At 41.6% G+C, this 22,144-nt stretch overlaps 1 protein-coding gene across 1 annotated transcript in view; it reads left to right on the top strand.

The window, feature by feature from the left end:
- Positions 1-22,144, top strand: part of SNTB1 (syntrophin beta 1) — a 110,064-nt gene that overhangs the window by 69,431 nt on the left and 18,489 nt on the right. The window contains exon 3 of the mRNA XM_064706615.1: positions 1,428-1,635. Within this exon, the coding sequence (XP_064562685.1) occupies positions 1,428-1,635 (208 nt within the window). The remainder of the gene's footprint in view (positions 1-1,427; positions 1,636-22,144) is intronic.

The following is a 22,144-nucleotide window of genomic DNA, read 5'->3' as shown; positions in this document are numbered from 1 at the left end:
CCTTTTCTATATTTAGAACAGTGTCTACGTGGAAACCTCCCCTTCTCAAAATGGACAAACATGAAACCAGGGATCCTTCCTCTCTGAGCCCCAGAGAGCTGTGCAGATCAAGTCACCCTCTGTTCTGGATTCTGCTCTGGCTTAACCAAATAATTAAAACCTCTTAATTGTTAGTTAAGCTCCAGATTGCTGGATTTTGTAATTGCACAACAAATATTTGCGTTACAGTTCTGTTTTGAACTTCAACCTGAATAAATTCCACTGAACTAATTAATTTTCTGCTGCAGAAAGGAGTCATTGTGTGTCCCGGAGCCTGGGCAGGCATACACAGGACAGAAGTACATGCTTAGGCTCAGATCCCAGGTTGAATTTGGGAGGGTAACATTTGGGGCTGTCACTGTACTTTTATAATAAAAAAGCACAAATGTGACACAGAGTTGAGTGATGGGCAATGACCAGGGCTTTGTTTTGTAATTGCCACATAAAGATAAAACAGGCTGTTACTTTGTGGGTTATTTACCAGATGTTCAAGTAAAATGGCCCACAAAGCCCCATTAATAACTAATAACTTTACTAAGAACAGAGCCGAAATAGCTGCAGCTGCCTGTCAAAGCACTTTTGTTGTTGTTGTTGTTACCAAAGGTGTTGGCATGGGTCCCATTACCACAATGAACAGGATTCATTTTCCTGAAAACTGTGTTCAGTTGTACTTTTCAAACCACAGTGGAAACCACAGGATAGTCCAGTAGGAATGTTTTCTTTGAAACAGAACTAATTTCCTTCTACAGGAGTTTGAAAATCTGTGAAAGGTGCCTGCCAGCAGCAATCATATGATTGTTGTTAGCACTTTCTTGTAGCCACTGTTAGCAGGCTCTAAATGGAGCACTGAGGATGCTGGTAACTCCTGGAGAAAGCCAGTTGTGCCAGGCCTGTGTTAATGTGTAGTGGTATCACTGAAACCACAGAACAATCCTAGGAAAATCCCTCTGTTTGGGATGGGTATGATTTTCATTTATCTCTGCATGGATAAAATAAACACACTGAAAAACTCTGGTTGTGCCATGATAACCAGCTAAGGAAAGCAGCAGCTTATCCCTGGATTCTCCACAGTCACCTTCCATGCAGTCTGTGGTTCTGGGCAGCGTCCATGTCAGTGAATTTATATTCTAAACTCTATTGACATGCTGTATGAGGGGTTGCATCAGCACTGGCAAATCCCATTCTCAAGGATGTTATCATAATGCCAGTAGAGACCTGGCTTCATTTAAGATGATCCTACTCTGTTCAGGTGTTTTAAAGGTAAGTTTTTAGTGCTAGGTCTCAATATTAGTATCCAATTTAACTCATTGCATTCACTAAATGAGGTAATAAATGTAGCTGCCTATTAGTATATGAATGAACATAATGTTTCTCCCCCATTTTTCTAGAATTATTGAAGTTCATTCACCTGATGCCAAGCACACCGTGGTGCTCAGGAGTAAGGATTCAGCTACAGCCCAGGCCTGGTTCAATGCCATCCACTCCAGTGTCAATGAGCTCATCCCCAGGGTGATTGCAGAGGTCAGAGACCAGCTGGGTAAAACAGGGATTGCTGGAAGTCGAGAGATTAGGCATCTAGGCTGGCTTGCAGAAAAGGTAATGGAAACACTCTTATTTTCATTTCTAAGCTCTCTATCTCTTATTCTCTGTTCTTGAATTCAGCCTTGCCTGGAAGTAGAGAGACTAAATGAGATTCTGAGGTTTGATTTACCTTTCCTTGAACACCTTTCTTTTCTTAACGTGCCAATTTTTGTGCTTTAAAAAATCAAGCAGAAAACTGTGATGTCCCCAGAAGTCTTTTCTTCTACATGCCAATTAACAAAGACTTTCCTGGGAGATCAAAAAGTCTCATATCAAGTTCAAGGATGGGACATGAGTCACAAAAACTGACACCAGCCCTTGAGTTCACGGCTTTTACAGCTCCCATCATTTATATGAGTTATCACCTTTGACTCCCAGCTTGGGAAGTACTTACTTGCTCCATGGACCACCCCTCTGCTGTGCCTGGCCTCTGGAGCTGGGCATGATCTCGAGCTTCCCATGAAGGCTGGGAGATTGTTGAATTGTAAGCCTGCATTTGAGCTGAGCATCCTATCAGCCTGGGCTTGCAATTGCAACTCTTGCCCATCTTTCAAAGTTTGAGTGTTAAAATGTTTCATGCCCAGAGAGAAGCTGTTGTTCCGTTCAGAGTAGTTTGGGATCTGTTGACCTGTGGAGAGACAACCCATGAAAGCACAGGGATGGTATCAGTGTTGGATGATCTGATTTTAAATCAGTAGTCTCAGAATTCATTTTAGGCACTGATAACTGGTGAGTGTGGATTTGCTATGGTAGCAGTGTTAGAATTGTGCCTAGAAACAATTCCCATCCATCTGGAGCCTGGGCAGCCATTCAGAGCATCTCTGCCCCTCCAGCTGGGGGTGTGGAAAGGTGGTCACTGTGTGCTCACTGCCCTTTCCACCTGTGCATCCTGCAAAACTGACTGTAACTGCCCTGAAAAAAATACTGTATGTTTGATCTCTTTTTGGGATTTTGTAGATGAAAATATGGAACCCACAGGCACAGGTGCTGTATTTCTATCTAGTGTCCTTTAAAAAGGCACACCATTAATTTTTAGCAAAACATGGATCCCTCTACACCACTTGCAGTGACACAAAGATTGCCAAGCCTTTCAGGCAGATTTTGTAGCTTTTCCTGTCCCTCCCTCCAAGCTCACTGAGTGGGGACAACAGCAAAACTCTTTGGCTTAGTGCTGTAGAAAATGTAAAAGTTTGGGGGAATAATTTGGGATTAAAACACCAAAGGATTGGTAAGTAAATTTTAGCAGTATTAAACTGTACAGCCATGGGATCTTTAATTTTGTTTTCCTTTTTGTATTTCTTACTTATAAAAAGCTGAACATAAGGGGCCTTTCCTGTTGCAAAATGCTTTCCTCTGAAAGGGTGACTGTTCTGTAGTAGGTCATAGAAATCTTGTAAGTATAATATCCACAGATCATCTTAAGTGGACACATGGCTCCTGGTTTATGAATTTCCTCTTCTTACAGTTAATACACAATATCCCAATCAAATGCTTCTCTCTTCTCCCTTTTTCCCTTTTTCCCTTTTTCCCTTTTTCCCTTTTTCCCTTTTTCCCTTTTTTCCCTTATTCCCTTACTCCTTTCCTTTCCTTTCCTTTCCTTTCCTTTCCTTTCCTTTCCTTTCCTTTCCTTTCCTTTCCTTTCCTTTCCTTTCCTTTCCTTTCCTTTCCTTTCCTTTCCTTTCCTTTCCTTTCCTTTCCTTTCCTTTCCTTTCCTTTCCTTTCCTTTCCTTTCCTTTCCTTTCCTTTCCTTTCCTTTCCTTTCCTTTCCTTTCCTTTCCTTTCCTTTCCTTTCCTTTCCTTTCCTTTCCTTTCCTTTCCTTTCCTTTCCTTTCCTTTCCTTTCCTTTCCTTTCCTTTCCTTTCCTTTCCTTTCCTTTCCTTTCCTTTCCTTTTCTTTTCTTTCTTTTCCTTTTTTTTCTTTTCTCTTTCCCCTTATGGGCTGAAATCTTATTTTGTATTACTCAATATGGACCATTTTGAGGTCTTTCTAAATTTAGTGGTAGAACTTGTTTTGCCTTTGTTAGGATCATGCTTGGCTCTGTGCGTGTTCCAGTGTATTTATGGTGGCTGTTACCAAGAGTTAGCCTGGAGAGATTTGCAGTGACATTGTTACTGAAAAGGCAACTTGCTTTTTTCACTAAAAACCATCCAGAACTGTGCAGTAGTAACAGAATGATATCAAAAGTTCCCACCTTTCTCTCATGTTGGGGACTTGTTGAAAAGTAGAGAAAATCCCTACATGTGGCAAAATGTGATGTGAAATTCTCTTTATTCTTACTGGACTGTGGGCTGTACAGCCTGGATGAGAGCGATAACCTGCATATACTGTGTATATGCCAGCTGTTTGTGCATTGATTCAGAGGAGATGGTCAAGGCAGCTGAGGGATGTGCAGACCAGAGGTGCTCCTTGTGAAAAAACTTGGGTTTCTTAGTGGGAAGAGATTGAATCCTGCAGTGATTTGAGGAAGTCCCTGTGAATACCAGTGTGGTTCTTTGACTCTGCCTGGATGCCAGGTGCCCACCAAAGCTGCTGTGTCACTCCCCCTCTTCAGCTGGACACGAGAGAGAAAACAAAAGGCTTGTGACTTGAGATAAGGGTAGGGAAATATAATTCACCAAATACCATCATGGGCTAAACAGACTCAACTTGGGGAAAAATTAATTGAGTTTATTACCAAAAAACCAGAGTAAGGTAATGAGAAAATAAAACCAAATCTTAAAAAACCCTTTCCCCTGCCCCTCCCTTCTTCCCTTGTGGTTTTCTCTGCCTTTCTCCCCTCCCTGTGGCACAAGTGGACCAGAAGGGGGTTGTGTCAGTTCATCACATCTTGTCTCTGCTGCTCATTCCTCCTCAGGGGAGGACTCCTCACTCTGCTCCGCTGTTCCAGGGTGGGGTTCCTCCCACAGGAGCCAGTCCTCCAGGAACTTCTCCAACATGAGTCCTTCCCACGGGAGCAGTTCCTCACAAGCTACTCCATGGGGGTCCCCAGCAGCATCACAGGTCCTGCCTGCTCCAGGGGGGGCTCCTCTCTCCACAGGGCCACCAGTCCAGCATGGGCTTCCCACTGGGTCACAAAAGCATCTTAGACTGTAACTTTGGAGACAGCTTTTATTATGTTACTTACATAGCAAATCCTTAAAGTGAATTCTCAGCAAATTGGGAAGACTGTGAGCTGAATTCCTCTGCTTGTTTGGGAAATGCAAAATGTAATCCCATGGAAATTTCACTGTAATTTGCTGTGATTACTCTGAGCTTCAATTAAGCTATTTCCTGGTTTGATATTTTTTATATGACTCTGCTCTAAACTTAGCTCTAAACTTCAACTTACATGACATTACAAAAATAGATTCATTAGGGGAGCCTCCCTCAGGTGGGTAACATTAAAATAAATAGTAGGTTATCTAAGATACTAAGCCATTGCATGCTAACAGGATTCTACCACCTTAACTGAACTTCCCTGTGAGGAAAGCACTAAACTTGTGGTTTTCAACCTGAAACTTCCATTTTGCAATTCCACCTTCAGGTTGCTGGTGGGCAGTGAGGGTTGGTCTGCTGGTAAATAGAGAGCTCTGCATCACTTTAAGAAAGCAAATGTTCTCTGTGGCCTTCTTACAGGCAAGGAGAAAAACAGCCAGAAGCAATCATTAGAGATGCCATCTTCCCTCTGTTATTGAGGAAGTAGCCTTGTCCTGACCTTGGCCTTATGAGGAAGGTTTCTAAAGCTGACCAAGGATTAGGGAGTTGTATTAGTCACCAGTGTCTAAAACTTCTCTGTAGCTAAGAGAAATACCAAGTGCTGGTTTGTGATGAGGTGTGTGCACTCCTCATCACTTTGTGTTACCTGTATTTGTCTTTTCCCTTCAGTAAGACCTGTGCATTTAACAGCCATGCAAAGTATGAGGGAATAGTTACATGTGGGTTTTAATCTTTCCTCATCTTGTCTTTTTATAATGTTCCCTGTAAAGATACTTTTAGCAACCAAATAAAAATAAAGAAGTTAGTAATGTCATCTAAATCGAGGAGCTTTTCCAAATTTGTATTGTTTCTGCTCCTCCAGAAACACTTTCAATCCTTGCAAAAATGTCTTCCTCACCTTTCCTCCCCCCCTCTTTTTAATACCTCTGCACATCTCATGACTTACAGAGGAGCTGAAACAGGCATGGTTGCTCTTCTCCTTACACTTACCCATCTACCACTGAGTTTCTTCATGAGGAGCAAATTCTGCTCTGAACTGAGGAGCTGAAACACTGAGGAAATGGTGGTTTATTTTATCAGTCTGTAACATTTGCTGCAATTGAAAAAAAATATTGTTGGCAAAAGCTTTATCTAAATTTATTTTCTTCTTCAATGCAAACACAAAAAGGTGTTCTGGCACAAGGGGTTTTGTGAAGGTAGCTTTTGCCAATTCAGCAGTCAGCCACACAAGCAAAAGCATGACTGGCTTCAGGGGCAGCTGGAACTGCAGCCAGGCGCCAGCATCAAGCTGGGTCAGTTAAGAAAAACCCCAAACTAAATAAAACCCTGAGCTGTGCATCTCTCTCTGTCCTCACTGTGCCAGTGCTGCTTTTCATGTAGGCTTGGAAAAGAGAAAAAGCACTTCTGCAGCCAGAGACTGTTCTCCTTTCCGGATGTCAAATGTCTTACAGGCAGTGGACTTCTTAAAATTATCTGAAAGCTCCTTTGAGAAACTTAAAAATAGGAATTCCTGCAAGTTGCCTTTTAGAATGTTAATTTTGGAAGCTGCAGAAAAAGTGACCTTATGGTCTTTTCTCACTAGATCTTAACCCCAGCACTTGGTTCCTGTTCATGTGGCTCTGCCTGTGCAGGGGGAGGGTGTTGCTGCTTCCCCAAATCTGGTGTGGGTTTCAGAGGGGAGAAAAGACCTGAGGGGAAATAGCCAAAGCATGATGAACCAGAGTTGTTTTGCAGCTCCTGACACTATCTCTGAAATGAAAAGTGTGTTAATATATTACAGGCTGTTCGGTCTCCTCAAACCTTAGATAACCATATCATTGTGTTAGTGCTGGAGTGCAAGGCTTGTCACAGCAGAGTGATCTTCAGTATCGAGCTGTGTATTGCAGTATTACATTTATCTCCCTGCTCTCACTCTAATTCACAGGAGCTAGTGATAACAGGAAAATTGTGAGACGTGCAAGCTGTCCAAACAAGATTTAGGCAGATGACATGAGTGTGTATTTGAGGTTATTTTTCTTCCCCAGTATGAAATGAAAATGTTACCATTTCCTTAGGAAGCATGTTCACAGGTTAGCAAAATAAGTAGACAGCAACAGAACTATGTTGTTATTCTCTCACAGAAAAATGAGTTTTCAAAGAAATGGAGATCTTTAGTTAAAAAATTTTATATAATTTCCAAATTGTCAAAGTGAACTTAGGATGTCTTTGCATGAGAAATCCACCAGCCCACCACAAAGTTAGAACATTTTGCCATTATTTAACATTATATGTTCAATGTTATCTGATTTTATTCATATGTATCTGACTTTTAACCACCTTCCTATGAAGCACAGCATCTGCTAGGCAGCATTTTAAAAAATGTGGCATGGCTGTGTCTGTGGCTGCAGCTGCCACTGTTCCCCTTGGCACTCCCAGCTCTTCCATCATGGTGGTGGCAGTTCTGGTAGAAAAGTCATTACTTTTGGAGGGACACCATTAATTTTCTGCAGGCTTTGTGACAGAGGCAAATCCCAGTGCAAGACAAGTAATGAGAACCTGTGGCAAGGAGGAGGGGATTGGGAAGCTGCTGCTTCATTAGGCAGTGTGTCCCTGTTTCTCTGGGGTGGCTGCCTCATCAGGCTGCACAGTCTCAACCAGCAGCATTTTCAGAAATAAAATCCAGGTTATACTAATCCCCAGGTCTCTCTTCTGTGCCTGGAGAGTACCTGTGCATGTTTAAGCTGACCCTACAGCAAGCTTTGGGTTGTACTGTGTATTAAGTCAGTACAAATAAATATATGATTTAATCAGATAAATAAACTGAAAAATGGTTGTTTGCTAAAAATACTGTTACTATTACTGAAATGCCTAACTTTTTAGTTAGGGATTTACAGACAAGTTTGGAAATACTACCCACCTATAGGAAGAAGAGCAAGGCAACCTGGTCCTGGTCTCCTGTTTTTTGTAGTTAAGGAAGGATGCAATTTCTCATATCGATAATATATATCTGGTCATAATCTTAAAATTGACTTGACCTTTTAGAGATTACACATACCTCAAATGGAAAACCTTCTCTGTGTCCTAAATTAGAAATTGCACTTTTAAGTACCAACTAATGACTTGCTGTGGAGCACTTATATCCAAATGAAGAATTCTGGTTTTGCCCTGTGTCACTTAACCTTGCAGCTTATTAATTCCGGAACTTATTTGTTTGCTTTGTAAAACAGCAGAACAGAGTTCTTAATTACATTAACAGTCTTCATTATCTGGGGTAACGATCAGCCTGTTCTTAGGAAAGACGTAAACCTGAAATAGCATGAAGAGTAATTTCCTCTCCAAGCTTCAGTGAGGTTCCTCCACAGGCCATTTTTACCAGCAGTGACTTCGTTCTCTCCTTGCTTTCAGTGCATTCAGTTAATGGCTGTAGTAAGGAAAACAGCCTTTTCATTCACTGTACTATTTTAAAGGCTTTGCCTTTATCCGTAACACCCATGGTATTTCTTCCCAGATGAGCAAGTAATAAAATTAGGTGAAGTGCTCATTGCAAGGGGACTGGAAAGAAGAATAGGTATAATTAAATAATGAAAAATTATAGGAATATGTTGCTAAATGCATGAAGGACCTGAAATCAAAAGTCTGTATTTCTGCAGTACAGTTGGTTGTTGTAGTGAAGGAAAACCCCTCAGATAATTACAGAGCACAGTTAAATAGTGAATGAGCACTGTTGTTCCTGTGGTAGCCTTCAGGTATTAAATTATTCTTGCAGAAGTTGAGCTGCAGTGTGAACTGGGCCCTGCATATCCCCTTGCCCTTCCCATGAGGGCTGGATTAGTTCTGGTCAGATCCCAGCAGAGGTAATCACATCCTTCCTGCTCTCCCTCTGCCTCAGCTTTGATCTGACTGTCCTTGCAGATGAGTTAGCTTTCTCCATAAAATACAGCATATGTCTGTCAGTGTTCCTATGAACCCCAGGAATGATGAGAAAGTTCCTTTTTCTAATCATTCCTCTCCACAGAGTTTAATTAACTTCTCCCTCCCTGCGTCAGGAAGAATTCTGAGCCCGAGGTGTGGCTGCTGCTCTGTCAGCTCTGCCTGCACAGGGGGACAGCAACCCCAGGCAGGATCCACACGGCTCTGCTGGGACAGGGAGCTCTGCACATCTCTGCTCAGCAAACCAGGTGGGGCTTGACAGGGGAAATGCTGGGCTCTAGCTTGAAAGGAGGGAGAGGATGGAAAAGGAAATGGGGGGTTCAGTGCCTGCCAGAGGTGTGGGAGCTGTTTCTCTTGGATTCTGCAACAGAACAGGGTGGTAGCTGTGGTACCACATCCTAGTGTGGTCTGGAGCACATCCTGTTGTGGTTCTGAGCACTGGCTTCTTGCACAGTGTGTCTGCCACGGCATGAATACTTAACTCTTTGTTCTAGATAACCCAAACTGAAACTGCTGTTTGGCTAGGTTGGGTTTTGCTAGACAAGGAGTTCTAGATTTTGGTGGTTGAGGTATTTTCTTCCTAAATTTTGCTAAATTTTCAGATTATTGGGCCTTTCCATCTTTTGCCTTGGCAGCTGTTGTTGATCTGTCCAAAAGGATCCAGCTCCCCTTGTGCATGTGCTGGGTCATCTCACCTTTTGGGGCTGTCGAGGTTTGAAAGTCTCTGTTTGAACATATTCGCAGTACAGTTCATTTGAAAAAAAAAAAAAAAAACAGCAAAGATACAGGTGTGATGTGAAGGAAGGCTTTGATCCCCTTTATTCAGAAGCTGGGGAAAAGGTTCCTTTTTTCTCTTAGCCTCTGACAGAAAATATTGCAAGAAAGATAGCGAAGGAATTGGAGGCAGTGATGCTCTTTGGTATTCAAATGTGATTTAAATGCAACATGAACCTCCTTTACAAAACACATTGCATAGGGAGCAGAGACCTCTTCTGAACCCATATCCAGCCCTGCTGTCAGTGGGGAGTGGAGGGTGGCCCTCTTAATTGTTTTAAGTACTTAAGTGCCAAAACAACCGATCTGCTTCTGCCTCCTCTCACTGGTGCACATTGGAGTGGGGTGCAGGTTGGAGCAGGGTGCCAGCAGTGGTGGGCTAGGAAAGGGGAGAGCCTGTTCTTGCCCAGCTGTAGGATGCAGGGTGGGAGAAACCAGAGCAGCACAATGGTTGAGGAAAGTGTGGAGCCTATCCTGGGCATTTGGAGATGCTGTGGAGTGGTTATTCAGGGTGAGGAGCTGCCATTAAGGCAATAGTTTGGGGCAAACTCAGCTGAAACAAGGAGCAGGGCAAATGCATCTGAGCAATAGGAAAGCCCTGAGCACTGACCCCACGGACCCACCCCAGCAGCGCTGGGGACACCCTTCAGCCCCTGGATGCCACTTCACTGCCCGGGGACAGGCAGACATGCTTACATCCCAGGGCTGGCCCCCCTGAGCACACAGCCCTGCAGTCTGGGGGTGCTGGCAAACGCTGTTTTGCAAGAGCTGTGCCCTTGCACTCTGTCTGTTTGCTCATTTCTCTGCATTTTTCTGCTTACAGGCTGCGTGTTAGGAGCATAAAAAGAAAGGATTGTCTGTCTTAGAGAACCCTGGATTTTTCAGGCATTAAGTTCCCATCAAGCTGCATTTTCTCTGTTCAAAGTTACCTGATTCTCATTTGCTGGTTTTGTCTCCTGAAGTTAAAAATCACCTTCAGGGGAATGTAGGGGCCCATTGGGGGAGTGTTGACCTTCAGGCTTTGCCCAGTGTGAATTCCTCTCACCCCAGTCATCGTTTCTTTGGGGTTTTTTTCTAGCATAACAATACTCCTATTTCAGCTTTTTGATTAATGACATGAATAAATAGATCAGAAAGCAGCAGAACTGGCCATAAAAAAGCCTCTTTGCTCTGCAGCCCTTCTTCTCCCCCCAGGCCCCTCAGCTGATCCCCAGAGAAAACTTCTGGCAAAAGTAGAGCTATTCTTAGTAAAAATACCCTAATTTAGAGGGAAACATTTGGATTTTTTCCTCTCTTTTTGCATATTATTGCCCCACCACACTGACCCACTCAGCTTGCAGTCAGAGCAGTGCTGTCTCCCCCCACAAGTGCTTTTAGGACAGATGAGCTGGTTAATGTTGCAGGGCTGCTGGTAGGAGCAGGAGCCATATATGCCTTGAAAGCTGCTTTGCCAAACAACTGTTAACAGAGAGAAATTAACAGATTTTCCAACTTTATCTTGAAGAGAAATTGTGTTCTCTGTTGGAAAGAGGGATTGACCTTTAGAAGAATAAGAGAGTTTTAACAGAAGGAGTGAAGCAGGAAAAGTTACATGCATTACAATTTTTGGTCTGGCAAGACATTAACTCAGTGCCTACTCTACAAATCCAGTTCAATTTTAATGCTCAACCTCTGGTTATGTAACAAATTCCTATGACTATTAATACCAGCCTTTTACCTTATTATCAAATCCTGTAAAAATAAAATTATACTTCATAATACCATGAGAACCCTTACAAAAATGCACCATTAGACAATTATATTGCAACACAGCAACTCTGTAGACTGCAGGGAAATATTTCTCATGCAGTCTAGTTGTTGTATCAATAATATTTTCAATACCCTTTGTTACTAAGGAAGAAAGAACATCCTGATACCATATGTAAAATAGCATATTTTGAAGTTCTGATTTCAGGGCTTGACTGTGGCAAAAGTGCTTGAGTATTGGTGAAATCCTTGTAAGAACTGTACTTGAAACAAAGCCACAATTGAAAAGGTTTCATGTATCATTCCTCTTCTCTCTCCCACTCTTAAATTAATGATTGTTTTATTTTAGTTATTTTAAGATGGGAAATGTTATGACAACGGAGTTTTAACATTAAAAAAATATTGGTGTTAAAAAAATCCTTTTATTCCCTTTACTCCAGATTCTTCACTTCCAAAGATTTATTTCTGCCTGCAGAATTACCCTCTCTTCTTAAGTGGACAGTAATTGATAGTGCACATCACGATAATTAGTCTAACGAGTCTCCTAAACCCCAAGCCCCACAGCTATCTTTAAGCTCCACATTGTCTTTACTGTAATGTAAATAAAAGCTTTACTAAAAGACTGAAAAGAAATTTGATATTGAGGGAGCCTTGTCCTCTCCAAGGGGTTTCCTCTACTCATTTTTAATGAGGCCCATATTAGTTGTCATTTGTACCTTCCCTGATGAATAGTTTGGAAGAAAAGCTTTCTCCGTGCACAGCGAAATTTGTGCCAAGTTGCTGACCTTTGCTTTTGGTGAGACCTCATTTGAGTCTGAGTCTCAAGCCCAAACATATTGTTGGATCAATCACGTTGATTTTTGGCTCAGATAGTGATGCAGGGCTAATGAGTTGTGCTGTGTACACATTAACCTCGGACCCGGAGCGCCGGCGGCGGCCTCGGAGCAGAACGCGCCGAGGCTGCAGGAGAGACATTCCATGCTGGCATCTTAATAGAGGGAGACAGGAACAACAGTGGGGCAGTATCACAGGTTCACTGCTTGTGGGATGTAGGATTTAATCAAAGCTGGAAAAACAAACTGCCTTCTGTTCTGTTTGGGGAAAAAAAAATCACCTCAGTACCATAAAGGTGCTTTATGAAGTGTGAAATAGAGAGGAAAGCCTGAATGTTTAAACAGTAAGACAATGATTCTACTACCAAAAGGGAATCTGCTTCAGGGAACAGCCTTTGAATAACATTAGATTTAACCTTGTCAGATTTTACCATCCAATGATTTTAATGGCATTGCAAGGAATTTGGGAGCATTCAGGTATATTTTTTTTATTAGTAGATACCTTTTTTAGCAATACTTAGCAAATTTCTTCTTTATTCATAAGTAAAATTCTTAAGACCAATTGTTGAATTACTGCAAACAGCTAGCATCCCTTGTGTTTCTGGAAGGTGTTTCTGGTCATTTCCAAAAGCAACACTTCCCTCAAACAAGATCTTGACCTCATTTTACAATTGTAAATCTAGGGAGAGACATTATTTCACAAATTATCTTTATGGAGAGATAGACAAAAATCCCAACATGCACAGTATCCTTGTACTGACTGCTTTCCTCACTAGAAGGATTAGGAAGGGAAGAAAGGATTACTCAATGACTAGGACAAAAGCAACATTTTCAATTTTAATTTCAATGTAAGTTCCAAACAATCACATTTAAGGGACAGAGAAATAGAGACAGAATAAATTTGATTTCTGCAGATCACTCACAGTTTTCTGTCCTCCTCTTTGTGCAATGAAAACTGATCAATAAGGCTGAAAGACCATTACTGCTTCAAATAGAAAATCCAGTGAAATCAAATGGAAAAACCCAAAGTCCTCAGAGATCCAATCTTTGGTGTTAGACTTTGGAAGCAAGATGGGAAACAGCTGAAAGGGACAGGGTGAGAAGGGGGCAGAAGTATCCAAAACAGGACCTGCTAGAAGAGCAAAGCCCTCTACAGGTGTGAGAAGCTGCCCCATTGGTGTGGCACTGCTGGAAGGGCATTCTGGCTTGTACAGTGAGCCTGTTCAATAGTCAGGGTGCAAACAGGGGATCTGGAGCCAAAGTGCATTATGTCTGAAGCAGAGATCTTCTGCTCTCAATGTAGTCACATTGAAGACAAATGGACTTCCAAAGGTTTTCTCAGACTTTTCTGGATTCCCTGAGTTTCAGGTGTTCCTTCAGTACCAGTAGCTCTGCTGGAAGGAAGCACCTGGGTTTTAATTACTAATGACTATTAGCTGCAGTGAAGATTCCTGAAACTGTGTGAACACATTGTGTTATTCTTGGAGCTTTTTTTGTTTATACATTTCTGCTGAGCAAATGCTGCTCTGCAAACATTCATTTGTTGATCTTGTGCTGAAAATAGTTGCAGACATTGGCCAGAGTAGCTGCCAAAGTGTAGTGTGGCTATAGCTGCTTTTTTGTACTTCATGCTGGAAATGCCAGTGATGTTTATGGAAAAGGCTCTGAAAGGTTCACTTTGAGGAGAAGCCTGCTATGGGAACAGAAGCTCACCTATTTGTTTGTGGAATGAAAAGCTTGTACATTATTATGAAATAAATAGTTTATGGTGTTGTTTCTGGCTTCTGTCACCCTGGGAAATTTAATGCAGGGCTCTTCAGGTTGGTGCATACATTAAAACTTCATGTTTAAACATGTACATGTATTCATTCCACATAAGAAATGTTTATTATTGCTATGTTCTTTGGATCCCTGAATCCCAGAGCTACAGCATATAGTAGTACTCTTCCACATAAATTTTCAAAACAGAGGTTTAAATCTGCTTGCCCAAAACTGTAGGCATGTGTTAACAAGGCAAAGGCAACTGGAAGAAACGTAAGAAGCTGGAAGTGTTGGAATGAGTAGCAGATTGGAAAGGGGTTGCACAGCTTAAGTGGGGCAGTGTGAGAACCTTTTATGTGATGTTTTTGTTTGGTTTTGTGGGTTTTGGGAAGACTGGCTATTGAGGATGAGCTGACTTGCTGTTGGATTCTTCCTTTGCTGTTGCAAGAGTTTGAAATGAGAAAGAGAGCAGCTCAGGTTCTGGGGGTTGTCATTGTGGCTAATAAAATAATAATAATTTTAGAATGAAAGTGCCCAGGGTATAGCCAAAGCTGGAATGCCATGGTGTGAGATTGCAGCAGAAGTAGTACCAATAGGAGCAGACCCTGCTCCAAACTCTAACCGTGTGAGTGTGCAAGAGGAGGGAGACATGGGACAAAACATCTGATATGTCTCTGCTGTGATTTTTGTTCCTCTGGGACATAAGCCAGATGGATGCATGCAGAAAAACAATTAGAGCTGGGGGAAAGGGAAGAGTGGGACAGCACTGGAAGAGCTTGGAAGATTGTGAGCTAAGGGAGCCTGGAGGAAGTGACAGTGGAGGGAGCAGATAATGAATAGATGAACTACAGAGAGCTCTGGGTACAGACAGGTTTACAAAATGTTGAGTGGCTTGGAAGGTATGGAAATCTTCTCTACTGGCAAGAATAAGACCAGCCTTCTCTAAACCTTTCATAGTCACATAAGATTAACTCTTCACAGCTGCACGAAGACTTCAAAGAGAGGAATTTTAGCTCCTCTCTCTTACTTTCCTTTGGATTGGACTCAGTTTGCACTCAGCAAAGGTCATGTGCATCATCAGTTTCCGTTAGCCTGGGTACATCAAGTAAAACTTCAGTCTCTACCCTCTTCAAATAACTTGAAACAGCTCCTTGGATATTTGCAAGTGCAAGCAGAAGGAATGGGTTGTGGTTACAGGATCACATTCAAGTGAGTGAACAGTTCTGAAAACCAGTGACAAGGAAGCAACCACTAACTGATAATGGTTACACACCTGTAGCCCTGTGTGGACCTGCAGAGTGGTTCACAGTTTTGGAAACAATACCATTACAGGGTGTTGTGCTAAAAAATGAACTATAAGAATACCAGTCTCACAGGTAACAGAGATCTCAGACTACTTTTCTTCCAGGGAAGCAAACAGGCACCATGTTGCCTTGTGTCAGCCCCAGACATTATCAGCTTAGTGCCCAAGATTCAGCAGCAGCAGCAAAGGTTATGTGCATGTGCAGATAACAGCAAATGAAGTTTGCTCCAGATCTCCTCTTTCTCTTCCCCTTCTATGACTCTGCAGCTCAGCCTCACCATGCCCAGCACTGACTGTCCCTGCCTCTGATGCTGGCTGGGCTATCTGAACATGCCTTCTGTCTCAGGATGTACTTTTGAATAAATGGTACATTTAAAGGGGTACTAGTTATATGCATGAAAATGTTGTAATAGCTAGCCTGATTTCCATCTGGCATAATTTGGGAGTAAATCCATTGACGTCAGTAGAACTGAAAGGATATAAATATAATTGAAGTCAGACCCTATATTTTTAAGGTTAAGCCTAAAAAACCTTGTAACTTACTCTCCCTCCTCCCCCCTCAAATCTTTTCTCTTTCAAGCTCTGTCACAAATTTAAATGTCTTAATTAGGATTTCGTCTGTTTCTGTCCAGTTAAATCAAGGATCTGTCAGTAAAGAATTTTAGGAGATGCAGAGGTGAAGCTCTCCTGACCCCCTGCCTATCTTTAGAAAATCTCAATGGCTGCTGGTTCTGAAAAACCGTGGCAGCACTTGTTCTCTTCTGCCTTGGTCAGTTGTGTCAAGCTGTGTATCTGTAGCTATGTTTAGTTCAGAGCACAAACATGAGGCAGAAATGGAAGCTTTTTGGCAAGCAAAGAACGTGATTTTCAGCCTATTCACACAGAATCGTGTTAATTAATAGATTGTTTTCTAACAAATAGTTAATTGTGCCTTGCTGTTTTCCATATGGCCAATGGAAAAAAAAAAGCCAAAGAGGACAGGGTATTTAAAAATCCAGAAATTTTGGTATGAAACTGATGATATGATAGCCAGTGTAATCCCATTTGCTCAACTTCTAAAAGTGGTTATGTGAATGTTATCAATACATAGTTCCCAGTTTTCTTTTTGCAGTGTTACTCAACTAAATTACTTAAGATTTTTTCTACCAATATATGAGATGCTTAGGCCAGTACAGACTACAAAATAAATCTCAACAAATAAACAAATATTTATCTCTGTTGTAGGAATAAAAGAGAAATAATTTGTAAAATTTCCTAGTAGAAATAATTTGTAAAATTTTCCTTTAGGGCAAGTATATTTCTAACACCAAGGGTGGAATTAAGTGTAGTCACTTGGTAATATCCACACTTGTCTTCTTGGAGTTTCCAGTTTCTTGTAGTTGCAGAAGTTACAGCAGCTCTGTGATGTTCAAGTTATCCACAGCCAGCTCATACTGTAAATGGCTGGCACTTGCTGGCTGGGGTGATTTATTACCCACAGCAGGAAAGAAACTTCCATTGATCAAATCAGTTGGGTCGTGAGATTATATGTCTCTTGTGCCAAAAATAATTTCTCTTTGGATAGGTGATATGTTTGTTAAGAGATCTGAAAGTCTAATGCTGTTACCAGGAAGTTCTTTATTTTATTAAATTATGTATCCCAGGATTATTTCTCAAATCTGAAATCCTAATTTCTCATCTTGGATCCACAGGTAGATAAACTGTAGCATGCAGTCTGGTTATACTAACTTTGGAGATTAACTTTATTCATCCCAAGTTTTTCTTTTAGAAGGATGTTCAGTTCTCAGTACAATTTTCTGAAAGTAGTATAATGCTGTAATTATTTTAAAACAATGAAACACTGACAATTAGAACAGATGGCATTAGCTTTAAAAATTACATAGTTTACAGTATGTAATTTGCTGATATTTGTGGGATTTAGTTCTGTAGATTGATGGCCCTAATTGTGTATTTTAAAGTAATCTAGATGAAATAACATGGCTCAGCACTAAAGCCATTTGTCCTGCGTGGCTAATTTAAAGCTCAGCATAGGTAGCTGCCAAATAGAATATTCTTTATTTGTCTTCCTTCTGTTGAATATTCATAATTTCTATTAACACATGGCCTTCAATATTTGCTTTTTTTTTTTTTTTTTTTTTTTTTTAGATAGATGAATTAAAAGAGTTGTTGCTATAAATGCCTGGGCCATGATCTTGTCTGGTCTTGTAATATGAACAGTATCAGATCTGGGAAAGTCGTGCCTCTTGGGAAGTGGCAGCTCACATCCTGGCTATAGGTGGCAACCTCATAGCTTGAATACTTCTACTTTAGGGATATTTCTTTGACTGCATCTTCTGAGATAAATAGGGTTTATGAAAGCTGAGCTCTTGTTTTTATTGTATGTTCCTGGCCACGGAGAAAAGCTTGAAACTATAGAATGTCAGCAAAGCAAAAAGGCTTGATGTATCAGCAAGACCTAAAAATGTATTTTAAATACCAGGCAAACCTCAGACTGATTTTCGAGCCCCAGTTGACATCCCCAAGAAAAATCTGGCTGACTATAGTTGATAATAGTGGTTTCCTATTAAAGCTGCCTTGCCAGTTATTTTTGCATCATTAGGGATGTGTGTGTTTCTTCATGTGCCACACAGCTAGTGGTGACAGCTGTCCAGCAAATCAGAGACCAGTGACAAACTGCAGTTATCCTCTAGCTCTGAACTTACTCTCCTGCATTCTTCCCACTTACCCATTTCCTCTGAGACCACTGCTCTCCTGGAATTACTTTGGCAGGGTTACAATAATCATCTTAAAACTACTTTTAGCTAAAAATGCAAATTCAAGTTTTCTGTTAGTTTCCCAAGCGTGTAAAGATACCTGATCTCACAGTAACCCCAGGACACAGTGGATGTTCTCCAGTATGGGCAAAGATTTCCTAATGGTGGAACTGGCCTAGGACTACAGTAGAGTAGCTGAGGATTTGTGTCAGGGACATTTTTAAAGAGCAGGCTAGACAAATCTTGGGAACCAAGGCTGTCCTCCCCTGAGCAGTGTTCATCTTTCAAGTCATCCAGGAGGTTCTGGAGTGACACAGCTGGTGAGGGAGCCAGCTCAGGAAGGCACCTGACTGGACCTGTTGTTTGGGAATGGAGAAGGACTGGTGTGATGTGCTGATGTGATGGTGTGATGTGATGTGATTGATATGATGATGTGATGTGATGTGATGGCTGGAGGCTGTCTTGGATACAGTGATCACACAATGAGTTTTCAGTTTTTGGAGAAATAAGGAGAGGGGTCAGCAAAACCAACAGCGTGGGCTTTTGGAGAGCAGACTTTCATCTGTTTGGGAGACTGGTTCAGAGAATCCCTTGGGAAGCAGTCCTGGAGGGCAGAGGAGTCTGGGAAGGCTGGACGGTGTTCAGGAAGGGAATCCTAAAGGCACAGGAGCAGACCCTCTCTGTGGGCTGAAAGATGAGCTGGTGGGGATGAAGATGAGCCTGGCTGAATGGGGAGCTTTGACTGGAACTCAGGACAAAATGTAGAGTTTATGACCTTAGGAAGATGGGATGAGGAACTCAGGAAGACTAAAGGATGTTGCAAGGTTACGCAGGGAGAAAACTACAAGGGTGAAAGCCCATGCAGAACCTAACCTGGCTGCTGTGGTAAAAAACAATAAAAATGTACATCAGCAAAAAAAGGAAGACTGAGGAGAATCTCCAGCCCTTATTGGAGGTGGGGGGACACAGAGTAACAAAGAATGAGGAAACAGCTGAGGTATCTAAAGCCTTCTTTGTCTCAGTCTTTAATGGTAAGACCTGTTGTTCTTTGAGTACCAAGCCCCCTGAACTGGGTTAATGGATGGAATTGATGCTCTTAGAGGTCTTTTCCAACTAAAACAATTCCATGTTTCTATGGTTCTATCTTCAGCTCTCTTTCTATGAATCTAAGCATTCATATTTCTGAACCAGTGACTGGCTTGGATTGATTTCTGCCTTCCTTCTGGAAGACAGAAAAATTCCATGCTCAGTTTTTCAGTGGGGAAAATGGCACTTTTGGTTAGATACCATTTGTCTTCTGTACAGTTTTCTTAGAAAATTAACAAATCACAAATCAAACAGAACTCTCTGAAAGGGCAAAAATTTTAAATTCAGTTTCGTCTTCATTAAGTAGTGAAAGTGAATTGGATATTAAATGGAATAGCTGTTCATTTCTTACTGGCACCCTGGAATCCACTCATGCCAAGAACCCACCAGGACGACCCACTGGATGTTCTCCCAGGTGAATTGGATATTAAAGGGAATAGCTGTTCATTTCTTACTGGCACCCTGGAATCCACTCATGCCAAGATCCACCAGGAAGACCTGCTGGATCTTCTCCCAGCTCTCCATAGTGTCTGCCAAGGTGCAGCAAACTGAATACCTCTTGGTGAACAGGGGTCTCTCAGAGCCAGCTCAGCTGGCTTTCTGGGGAAAAAAAACCTAATCCTGCCCATCAGAAAATGCTGGATATGATAAATCAAAATGAAAAGTGCATGTTTAAGTTTCTCCCCCTCCCTTCCCCCCCCCCCCCAAAAAAAAGCCCCAAAAGCAGATATATGCTGCTTGAGTTTCTTTGATAGCTTGTGGAGGTCTGTCCTGTTGATGGAGGTACAGACTTTGTTACCATTTTTGAAAAAGGTTTCAAATAATCAAATGGCTTTGAAGCTGACAACTAGGTAAATAAATAGACCAGAAAAAAAGACAAGTAGATTTTTTTTGGTGATAAATCTTAATAAGTAGATATGGATTCCAAATTGTGACTAATTTTCACCAAATTTTTCAGACATCTGTGGCTGCTCCACATTCTTTCAAAATGAAGTGAAATTTTTAAGAATTCTAGTTGAATTTTTGTTTTTTTTAATAAGGCTTCAAAATATTTCTCAGTATGTTCAAAACTCCAGTTGAAGCATAGCATACAAATTTTAATTGTTTTTTGAATTCACTCATTTGCTCCAGGTCATTAGTTGCATTGCCCCCTATCAGTATTACTGGCTATTGATCAATGACACATAGACTGAAATGACACAGTATTCTGGATTGTCCTCCAGACAACATAATAAAAATGAGAACAAAACATGTTATTCTCTCGCTATTGCTCCCCTACTATTTTTTCTTCCAGCACTTGTGATTTATTATGACCCTTGAGTAAAGTAGTCCGATCTGTCAGTCTTCAAAAGGTACCAATCATGATGGGCCATTATGTCTGAGACTGAATATTAGGGAAGACAATGTGGTAGACAAAGGCACAGAACATCTCCTGGGACAGATATCAGTCACTACAGTTTTAATGTAGACATTGATGATTACCTGTCCTTCACCAAATAGACACTGTAATAATTTCAAATTACATTTTTCATGTTTCAGCCATCGTTAAAAACTGTGGGCTGCTTTCACATCAAAAGTCCACCTCCAGCACTCACACTTGATTGGAGGCTGTTGAAAAGTGTTCTTGAGCTGATATTTAGAAATCCACACACTTTTACTGGATTGAAAGATGACAGCTTGTGTCTTTTGAGGCAATGGGTATTATTACTCATTTATCTTAATGTGGAACCCATTTGATCAGCAGAGATCAGATTCAATTGCAAATTATAGACCCTTCAGGGACAATGAGTTGAAACTATCGTGTCTGCACATGGATTCTGCTCTTGTACAATTACCATTATGTCCCCCTGATGATGATGTACTCCCTCAAAAAGTGCTTCACCTTGGCTTGAACAGAGCCCTCTGCTCACAGCACAGCTCCAGCACACTGCAGGGCATGGCAGGGATCAGGGGCTGTTCCTGGTATCCTGGAGCATTCCTGTTTCCCCCACCACTAAGTAACAATATCTGCTCTTGGGCAGTGGCACAGGAGAGGTGGCCGAGCTTCCACAGCCTCCTACACAAAGTACAATCCCTTTCCTTCTGTGGCTGACCCTGATGTGAAAATAGTTCCATGGACTGAAGCAGAAGATGCACAACGGTGCTGAGCTCCTTCCTGGTTTTTCACAGGGCAAGCCTGGTTTACTGGAGGAAGGAAACTGCTCCATTTTAAAGAGAAGTTTTCTCCCAGCACTAGGCTTTCAGTGCTTTGGGGTCCAGTGATTATTTTGGAGACAATACAGCTGCTCACCTCTCCCAAAACTAAGCTGCATCTTAGAAGTACAGTTTCTACCACATTTTAATTCTGTGATTTTTATTTAAATATTTATTAAACTTCAAATAGCTGCTTCAGCAGCTTTTTGGTGATCATGAGACATGTTTCAGAAAGCAAGTTTACAGCCACTCTCATGTGCAGTCTGAAGAGCCCACAGATAAGATACCTCACAAATAAGTTATGCCTGCACACACAACAGATTGAAAGGTGCCTATTCTAATAGCATCCTCACTTCTATCCTGAATGTGTTCTTTTGAGCATGCTGGAAGAGAGATAGGTTGCTGTGTGAAACTGGCAGATCAAACAGTTGCTGACAGGTCATGGAGGTAAGTACTTGTGAGTGCCTCTTACAGAGTTTCTTGCTCATAAATAGCAGGTTTGTGCTCACCCCCACTCTTCAAGCTTTCCATTCATTTGTTCAATCAGTATAACTGATTAGAAAAGCCTGGGGTTAATGGTCTTTCTCTCCCTTTAGTCCTCCCTTCCCTGTGCCTCTTTTACAAGCAGTACAAAAAACGTGACCTCTTCCAGTCCAGGTTTGTTCCCAGCCAAGCTGTCTTTGAAGGGCAGTTGAACTTTGGCTGTCCACTATCTCCTGATGAGCCTCAGTGGCCAGTGGAGCTGTGCTGACCTTCCTGTGTGTCTGACTTGCATCTGTCTCTGTCCTCGTGACTTAAAGGTTGGTCACTGCCCTTGAGCAATGAAATGTCTTCTTACCTTCCCTGCTCTCCCCTGGCAATTTCTGAGAAGCAATAAAAATGAAAACAAGAAAAGATAGAAAAGTGTAGGTTTTTCTAGAAGTAATTTGGTTCAACACTATCATTTCAGGAGTGGACCTTTGCTATTTGCA

The sequence above is a fragment of the Zonotrichia leucophrys genome, chromosome 2, assembly GCF_028769735.1.
Source record: "Zonotrichia leucophrys gambelii isolate GWCS_2022_RI chromosome 2, RI_Zleu_2.0, whole genome shotgun sequence".
Taxonomy (NCBI): domain Eukaryota; kingdom Metazoa; phylum Chordata; class Aves; order Passeriformes; family Passerellidae; genus Zonotrichia; species Zonotrichia leucophrys.
This window is presented reverse-complemented; position numbering and strand designations above follow the sequence as displayed.